This window comes from Curcuma longa, unplaced genomic scaffold (assembly GCF_044706935.1).
Source record: "Curcuma longa cultivar G26 ecotype Majalengka, Jawa Barat unplaced genomic scaffold, ITB_CL_G26_1.1 contig_24545, whole genome shotgun sequence".
Lineage (NCBI taxonomy): Eukaryota > Viridiplantae > Streptophyta > Magnoliopsida > Zingiberales > Zingiberaceae > Curcuma > Curcuma longa.
The window spans coordinates 2,260-11,489 of NW_027432464.1; the positions used below are offsets into that span (position 1 = coordinate 2,260).

The 9,230-nt window shown below is 37.0% G+C and overlaps 2 protein-coding genes and 1 pseudogene across 2 annotated transcripts; 2 read left to right on the forward strand and 1 right to left on the reverse strand.

Annotated features, from left to right (window-relative positions):
• The first annotated feature begins 250 nt into the window (after window positions 1-250).
• Window positions 251-3,140, forward strand: LOC141818357 (large ribosomal subunit protein uL1-like; annotated as a pseudogene).
• A 401-nt stretch (window positions 3,141-3,541) lies between these two features.
• Window positions 3,542-4,501, forward strand: LOC141818356 (putative histone H2A.2). The gene is made up of 2 exons (XM_074705867.1): window positions 3,542-3,879; window positions 4,118-4,501. The coding sequence occupies exons 1-2, from the start codon at window positions 3,691-3,693 to the stop codon at window positions 4,331-4,333; spliced, it is 405 nt and encodes a 134-aa protein (XP_074561968.1). The 5' UTR covers window positions 3,542-3,690; the 3' UTR covers window positions 4,334-4,501.
• A 207-nt stretch (window positions 4,502-4,708) lies between these two features.
• On the reverse strand, window positions 4,709-8,763 carry LOC141818355 (external alternative NAD(P)H-ubiquinone oxidoreductase B2, mitochondrial-like; the record flags this gene model as incomplete). The annotated part of the gene is made up of 8 exons (XM_074705866.1): window positions 4,709-5,025; window positions 5,177-5,296; window positions 5,797-5,918; window positions 6,048-6,320; window positions 7,455-7,559; window positions 7,678-7,894; window positions 8,030-8,280; window positions 8,557-8,763. Coding segments are annotated over 8 exons (1,383 nt in total), but the record flags the coding sequence as incomplete, so codon positions are not given.
• Window positions 8,764-9,230: the final 467 nt, after the last annotated feature.

Genomic DNA, 9,230 nt, shown 5'->3' on the forward strand with positions numbered 1-9,230 from the left:
GATACTCCAAATTCGGGGGTCAAAAAGTTTCATAAAGCGTTCTTGATGGAAAAAAATGTGAGTGAAAGATCCCACTGAATTGAATTTGATCCATGAATCTAAGAAATAGTGAGAATTCTTGATCTCTCTCAATATCTCTCTCAATTCGACGATCCAGGATTTGAATTTTTTTAACGGTGAAAATTTGTTTTGATTTTGATTTTTTACCAGTAAAAATTGTTTTTTTTCTGGTGGAGGAGCTCATTTTACCAGTGTGTTTTTTCTTTGAAGGGTCGAAAGAACGAAGGCGTACGCGTGAAAAATGAGGTATTTCAGGATTCAGTCTGTAATCCCCTTTAGATGCTGCTGTCAGATCCTTTTTGGATACTATCTGTTTCCTTTTACATGTCTCATTGTTTTCTCACATGTGGAATCCGCATTTTTTCAATTACATGACCTATGTGTTGCTCAAATGCCTTTGGTTAAAATCGTTTGAAGTATTTACGAAAATCAATCACCTGTTGTCCACTGTATGTTGATCACTACGTATGAGTTCCTCCCTCTATCGCTCTGTAGTTATACTTTTGGACAAAAAAATAAATAATCGATTTTTTTTTTTTTGTGGGCTGTGGACTAGGTAAGTGATCCTTCCAAAAAATTCCAAGATGTTCTGTTCTGTTCTTTAACTTTCATGTAATTTTTCTATAGATTAGCATTATTTTTGTTAACCAACAGAAGCATTTGGCCTAATATTAGTTCTGCTGTAATTTATTTTGCAAATTAGTCAGTTAGCTACTGTTTGTTGTGATAGTTCATTTTTTCCCTTGCATATTCTTATTTGCTTCTATTACTGCACTATATTATTGTACAACTTTTTTTTTATTCCTTATTTCCAAGCTTCATGATTGCTTTGCTTTGCAAAACTCCTTTGTTTTCTGTTACATCAAGTAATTGTCTCTTGCTTTGCATATATTTGCACTATTAATCTTCCCAATTTCCTGTCAACCTCATTAGCAATCCTGTCACATTCTGGAAATTTGCAATGAATTACCAAAATTTCTTATTCTACACATTACTTTGCAGTTACAATAATGCTCAATTACAGTTTCAATTTTTTTTTTACGTTGAACTAACCTTCTGAAAATTTTATTACAATCACAGTAAGTTGCAGAGTGATGTTGTGAAGGAAGCTATCTCACAAATCCTCGCTGATTCTCGAGAGAAGAAACGTAATTTTGCTGAGACAATCGAACTACAGATTGGTTTGAAAAATTATGATCCTCAAAAGGATAAGCGATTCAGTGGTGCTGCTAAGCTACAACATATTCCACGCCAAAATGAAAGTTTGCATGCTGGGTGATGCACAACATGTAGAAGAGGTACTCATATTGGAACATTTTGTTATCCTTTTCCCAAACTGTTGATTTACTAGAATCCATGTTTTTATCTGTTATGAAGTCATTTCTGGTTGTTGTCCAACAAAGAAAGTTGGATGGTAGGAAATAATGCTGACTGAAAACATGCATGAGTGAAATTGGAAGGATAAAGTTTGGACCCTTTTTCTCAAGTTTGTTTTTTTTTTTGCCAATGTTGGTCTGAAATGTAAGGAAGCAAAACTCTCCTGCATAGAAAAGACTAGCAACTCTTTATTCTTTAATAAATCGTACCTGAAGGATGGGTATTTATGTCTTTAGAATAAGTTTATTATCTCATGTAAACAAAGTCTTAACAAACTTTGGTTTCATCATATGATAATGTTGGATGAGCTTTATGTTTTTTTTTTTGCTTTTGATCAGCTACGACTAACAATATTGATCTTATTGTAAAAAGGAAAATGTAACTAGTTGAATCTTGTCAATTGTATGTGTGATATAGCTTGGCTTGAACTGGTTAACCTGCTCCGTTCTCTTGATCAAAGCCTTTTCAAAGTAAACACGATATAAAAGTATTGTGACTGTTTTTTATAGTTTTTTAAAATCTGAATCTGAAATAATTATCTTATTAATCTATATAGTGTTAAGTAGTTTCTTGTTTAAGTTTGTAGAATTCCAACCTCCAGAGTTTTGATCATGATGCGTTGCTACTTGTGTTAATGAGAAACTGACTAAAGCATGTTGTGCTAATAATTATTGTTGCTTTCAGGCAGAGAAGATAGGACTTGATTACATGGACGTTGAGAGTTTGAAGAAGATGAACAAAAACAAGAAGCTTGTGAAGAAACTTGCTAAGAAGTACCATGCTTTCCTAGCATCAGAAGCTATCATTAAACAGATTCCTCGTCTTCTCGGTCCTGGTCTTAACAAGGCAGGCAAGCTCTGATTCTTTTTATGGTTGTTTAATATATGTGATTCTGCAGCTGGCAGTCCTATCTTTTCCCCATTTGCTGGTGACCTGAGGAGAATAATTCTGTTTTTGGTTTTGCTACTTCTTATTCTTGAACAAGACTGAATGTTAATGGCACATCAAATGGTGTCATATACATGCTGTGTGCTTCTGCATGAAAACAAGCTCAAATATGCATATTAAAAATCAACATATCACCAATGTTTTACAGTGTATTTAAGCAAGCTATACTGAAATTTTAGGAGTACGTTTCCCCCCCCCCCCCCCCCCCCCCCCCCCCCCCCCCCCCCCCATAATTAGCTTAGTTGCTTTTACACCATAGTAGCTTTGTACTGATGGAAATTACGTTAATATTAAATGCTTACTTCAAAATGCAACATGTATTTACTCCTATATGAAAACAAAATGCCTTTTGTGAGAATGACATTGTTTTACCAGTATGCCTTTACCAGGGTAATTTTAATTTCAGAAAGGTTGGAATTCAATTTTGTATATTTTCCATATTACCTATGAACTCGCTCTTTATGGAATCATTCTTTTCTTTTATATTCACTTGGATTTGCTAATTGTTCACAGGGAAGTTTCCTGCATTAGTTACCCACCAAGAACCGTTGGAGGCAAAGGTAAATGAGACAAAGGCGACAGTGAAATTTCAACTCAAGAAGGTCCTCTGCATGGGCGTTGCTGTTGCCAATGTTGGCATGGAGGAAAAACATATTTTTCAGAATGTGCAAACGAGTGTCAATTTACTCGTGTCTTTGCTGAAGAAGAACTGGCAAAACGTGAGTTCTCCATCGCCCCTTCAATTCTTGTTTTAGACACTTAAGTTAGCTTTGTTCATCTCTCTGAAAAGCTCAACTGCTCGAAGTAATTGACATGCTAAATTGAGGATACTTTTAGTTCCAATTCTTCTTCCCTATTTTCAACTTCATACTCTAAATTGCCCTCATCGCATTGTTTTAACATTCGTATGCTTGTCTGTGACCTCACAGGCTTGTTTGAATGGTTTGCCATTCATATTGATGTTCTTGTTTCGTTCACTGCTTTAAGTTTCTCCATTGTTTCATGTTGATGATGAATGAAATTTATTCGCAAATTTAGTATGTAAATTTTTTTTATTTTAACATAAAATTTTAATTCTGTAAATAAAAGTAATTGATAATTTTACTTTTCTATTGTTGATTTGGTAAATCTGTTAATTTATGAATGATCCAACCGTTCGAACTGTAATTCATCGGACGGCTAGCAAGAGCGATCCGCGTGCTGTCAATCGCAGCCAATGGCGGTCTCTCGCCGCGGCTTATAAGTTGGAGTGTAGTTTCACCGGGCGCTTCGCAGTCTCTACCAAGCCCTGGAGACTTCGATGCCATGGCCGGAAGGGGGAAATCGATCGCCTCCGCGGCAGCGAAGAAGGCCACGTCGAGGAGCAGCAAAGCCGGGCTCCAGTTCCCCGTCGGTAGGATCGCGCGGTTGCTCAAGGCCGGGAAGTACGCGGAGCGCGTCGGCGCTGGCGCTCCCGTATACCTAGCCGCCGTCCTTGAGTACCTCGCCGCAGAGGTATGGATCTACCCCCCTCTTTTCGTCTCGATAGCTGGTTTCCGATTCGATTAGGGTGGTCGGCATCTGGTCTGGTGTGTGAAAAATCTGCGATTTTTGTTTCCTGAACCTTGCGAATCTTTGGTTTTGGGTTTGAAAATTGTCATCCTGATTGCTGAAAGTCGTCTCGGGCTTCGTCAATTTCATACATCGATTGCTTAAAGAATGAGGCTTTATCCAAAGTGCCTCATTTATTCAGGTTTTGGAACTTGCTGGGAATGCAGCGAGGGACAACAAGAAGAGCAGGATCGCCCCCAGGCACATCCAGCTTGCGGTGAGGAATGACGAGGAGTTATCGAAACTTTTGGGAGAGGTTACAATCGCCAGCGGCGGCGTGATGCCCAACATCCATAACCTCCTCCTCCCTAAGAAGGCAGGCGGCTCTTCTAAGGCTGCTCCTGGAGATGATGACTGAAAAGATTCAATCTTTAGCAGACTGGCACAGAATTGAAAATCTGCTTAGATCCTCGTCGTGCATTGCTTTAGGATTATTTTCGGTTTTGCGTTTTTTTTAGCTTTGACGATTGTTCCTTGCCATTTGTCTTGTGAAATGATAAACCCTGCGAGTGCTTGCTCTGGTTCTTGTTTTTGGGGTTCCTTGCCAATCTTTCATTCTTCCGCTTGGATCTCGAATGAAACTCAGAAAGGGAAAGGTCTTTTCCCCTTTAGTTAGAAGGATTTTAGATCGCCCTCGTTTCGATTATTTTCGTACAGGTAACGTAAATCTTCATCTGTCATATTCAACATTTCTATTGATCTTTTTCTTTTTCAATGAAAGGGAACAACGCATATATGGCTAAAGAACAATTTAGTAGAGGAACAAACAATCATGCTTTCTCATTGGAAAGTGGTCAAAAAGAAAGTTATCCCCAGTGAAAGTGAATGAGGATTACATCAAGATTTATTACAAAAAAATCAGCAGCAAAGTAAATGGCAGCTCATTTTTATTGTGGAATAAGCTACAGAAATTCGACCAAAACCATTGTATAAGAAGACGAAGTTCATATTTTGTTGCAGAATTATATGCCACTTGAGTCCCTCCCAAAAATGAACCGCCTAGTCCAGTCAGATACAACCAGTGCCCTTGTGCGCCAACTCACTTGTTTGCTGCATATTGATTCAGATAATAAGTGAATCAGTTTGTGCTCATACTTTGTTGGTAGTTTAGGTGATATCAGTGCATAGTATCATGTGGAAGCTAAGGGCAGGCAAAAGCCTGACTCGAAAAGGAAAAAGAAGGGAGAAAGAAATCACATACGTTGCATATACAGAGTACCAAAGCCATTGTGTGCTTCGTCCTATGGAAATCCAATCTCCTGGGAGTTGGGCAGCAGCTTGTTCTCCCCCCAAAGGAGCAAATTGTCCAAGATGCCTATATCTTTAAGAAAGAACAAACCGAGATTAGAGATACAGAAAGAGATCCAGTTCTGAAAGTGTGCCTTGTTATGTAAATTGTTTTTTCCCTGAGAGTTTGAAGTCTGGTTACTCAACCAAATCAAACATTGCACTACCCACCAAAGCATAAGATTGTTAATGGGACATAAGAGTTTGAAGTCCATCCACAAAGTGGTTTTGCTCCTTTGACTACTCAGAGTTCATGGTTATGGTCATACATTTATCATCTATAATACTATCTCCTATATTGATTTTTAGTAGCCGCAGAATCACGATCGCCATACTCCAATGCTCTTGATGCAACAAATCACACAGTCAACTTTTCAATCAATAGTGGAATGTATATTGACTCATTCTAAAACTCAATTAGGAGTTTCATTCACCCAAGTTTCTTGTTTTACGAACATATACTTAAATAATCCAACTACCAGCTTTTGCATTTTGCTAACAAACGAAACCGAAAGGGAAAAATCGAGCAAGTACCTAAAGGGACGAAATCGATGACGGCCTGGTTCTCTTATCCGCCGGGGGCCTTCAGGTTTCTCTTCAGAATCCTTCATTTTGTTAAAACATCTAGCAAGATAATTTCCTTGTTGTGCGGCAACCTGCAAGTGGCAGGCAACAAAGGAAACGAGATGAGGCAGGACCTTACATTGCATGTGTCAACACAAAATTCCTTCATAACGCTGCAACATATGAACACAATGAAAAAGTGTTTCCAGAAAGATAAATACCTGAGCTGTTGCAGGAAGATTTTTGACCTGGGAATCAACATCAGCAAGAGCATTTTTGAACTCCTCAATGGTGATTTCGACATCTTCCTTCTTAACATCACCTTTCGAAGCCTTTATCAAATCAAGAATGTCTTTCATGTGCTTGCTTTTTAGATAGAGTTCAACTTGGGGATACCTAATGTAAATATCTTCTAGAGCATCTTTGATTTCTTTCACGGTTAAAGTTCCTGAATTATCTTTATCAGCAAGTCTAAAGATTTCCAAGATGTCTTCCTGGATACAGGTAACGTTAGGAGAATGTTTTAGAATAATAATTCATGTAATACATTTGTTAGGCACGGATCTAAAAAAGAGAGCAGAAACCATAATTAAAACATACAAAAGTTCCATGGTTCTGATTGAATTTATCCATATCTAAGACTGCATAGTGTTCTGTTCTAATGATAACTTGCCCTCTTTAGATAATGGGTCTTACGAAATTTTGACAACATAATTTCGTCGATCATGCTCCTTAACATAATGAGTAACTTTCAAATGTATTAGTTTACGTGTTAGTATATTTAATTACTTCCAATAGATACATTGGATCACATTGATTTGAGGCTGATATAAACTTAAAATCTAAAATCCAATTGACTAGAATATTCTACCTATATCAACCTTTCTAGACAAATTTTAGAGAGAATTGCTTCCATTCTTTCCTCAGGAAAACATAGGAACAAATCATAACAATGGGAAAAAGTACAATAAGCCTAAAGTGAGAATATGGAAACTCTTTGTACCATATTTATTATTTTGTTGACTACCATTAACTGAATGTGAATACAATGACCAAGAGGAGACACAAGATGGTTACTTTGTGATTAGTTCCTGTATACATCTTAAAATGGCAATTCACTTTGATTACATGTGTGCAATATGTTCTATTTGAGGAATAAGCAATGCTCCTTGAAATCTTTAATTTCAACTTCTAGAATTAAGTATTTTATTTTAGACAGAACTATGTAAATGAATTGTACACGTAGAAAACAATATGTTGGAACAGGTAGGATTAACATGATTTTTGAATGTACAAGTTCAATCTACAAAAAACAATTCTTATTAGAGAAACTCCATATTAAACATGAAAAAATCTAGCCAAGAAGAGGATGTATTAGTACTTATACAACTACTTTGTGATAGAGAAGACATGATTTGAACCCTGTATGAAGGAATAGGGAACATTATCAAGACTAGCCAAGACTGGTAATAGTAAAGCCATAGATGCTAGCGAACAAAAGGCATTAGTAGAGAAAGAGTGTGCACATATGCATAATGACATTCCATGTGCAATGATAAGACTAGTGCTTCTCGATGTGCCATAGATACTACGACAGATCATAGGATCAAAACCAGAAGAGTATATACCATGACTTTTCTTTGGCTCATAGTGGCACAGTCACCAATAGCATATACACCATCACATCCACGCACTCTAAGCCATTCATCAGTAGCTACTGCCCTTCTATTGCCCTGTGGAAAGCAGCAAAAGAAAAAAGAAATATCCAGACTAAGAAACAAAGCAAGTTGAAATCTCAGAACCAGGTTTACAATAATAACAAAACGTCATGACAGGAAAGAAGCAATTAACCTGACCAATTTTTCTCATGAAGTCCAATATCACAGGACGGGGGCCAATGCCAGCTGACCAAACTGCCATTCCATATGGTATAGAAGTCTCTCCATGTGACACATTTTCAGTAGTGATAGCCTTATCAGACACTTTTACAACCTTAAATCCTGTCTTCAGATCAATACCATCTCTTTGAAACTTCTTTTCAGCAAATTCAGTGATCCTTTTGTCGAACCTGAGCATGATAGGACAATTCAAAAAAATTAACGTGAGAGAAAGAGGATAGTTGTTCTAGACTCAGGTAATGGAGCAATTACAGACAAAAAAAAATTGAAATACTTCAACAAACAATGATTAATCTTCACATTACATGGTCAATATGTGTTCAGCAGTTTCAAGAACTGTTATATTGACTAGGTTTTGTACGGTTGGGTACAATTTAGCCAAATCTTCAGTAACGAAGTCATGCAACTCTGCTGCAAATTCAACACCAGATGGACCACCACCAATAACAACAAAGTGCAAAATTCTAGCCCTCTCTTGTTCATCAAGGTATGGAAGTGTAGCCTTTTCGAAACAGTTGATCACACTCCTCCGTATCTTCTGGGCATCCTCTACTTCCTGCAAAAAATAAAAGTTTCATCCAAATGGATAATTCACATAATTTAACTATTGGCTCTGTGTTATTAATCCAAGACAGCAACAATAAAAAGTACAAGATTAGTATCTATATATCCCTACATAATGAATTAGGCAAAAGAAAAGGACAATCTGTATTCCAACACATCTGTAAAACAGAAAATATTTTGTAGCCTGTGAAAGACCCAAGTATTTTTCACTAACAAAGTAGGGTATGCCAATCATTTTATCTAGAAATCAATTGTCGTGTGAAATTACCTTCAAAAAATAACAATGCTCCTCCACGCCAGGAATATTGAAGGTATTTACCTTTGCCCCAACTGCTATAACCAGGTAGTCATAATTGACAACAAATTCACCATTTCCTTCAAAATTTGTTCCAATGTCAGTCTGACAAAGAACCTGTTTGTTCTCCACGTCAATCTTCAAGCATTCAGCTTCCCAAAATTTAATTTCTCCACCTTTCTACCAAATTTGTGATCAATGAAAGAATAATAATAAATCTTTTGGTTATGATACAGAATATCTCAGAGCAAAAATGAATCAAATTGAGAAAGATAATGATCAAAAGCAACAACAAAAAGTATAAGAAAACACTTGACTCCAACCTTATCCCCATCCTATCATAATGTGATCCATGCTATAGCAGTGTACTACGGTAAAATAATAAACGAAATTGGATCAAAACCACCCTTTTTTTGTCAACTGAAGTTCTTATGAGCACAAAATTTCCTTGTGCGGGATCATCGGAGTTAAACAATTAATACTTATTTGATTTGATAGGGAAAATCCTCATTAAGAGCATTGGGCAAACTTCTTGTAGGTTAAACTGTGACAGAAATTTTTGTGCACCTCATCAAGGAAGTGATGTGTAAACATGAACAAAGCCACCCAACTTATTTCAGAGTTTCAAGTTGGGAACTCATTTGGCG

What these genes read in the sequence shown, in the direction of transcription:
- LOC141818356 (XM_074705867.1), top strand. Translation starts at nt 3,691, where the DNA reads ATGGCCGGAAGGGGGAAATCGATCGCCTCCGCGGCAGCGAAGAAGGCC. An exon ending in TTGAGTACCTCGCCGCAGAG is followed by an intron (nt 3,880 to 4,117) that starts GTATGGATCTAC and finishes TCATTTATTCAG; the next exon opens with GTTTTGGAACTTGCTGGGAA.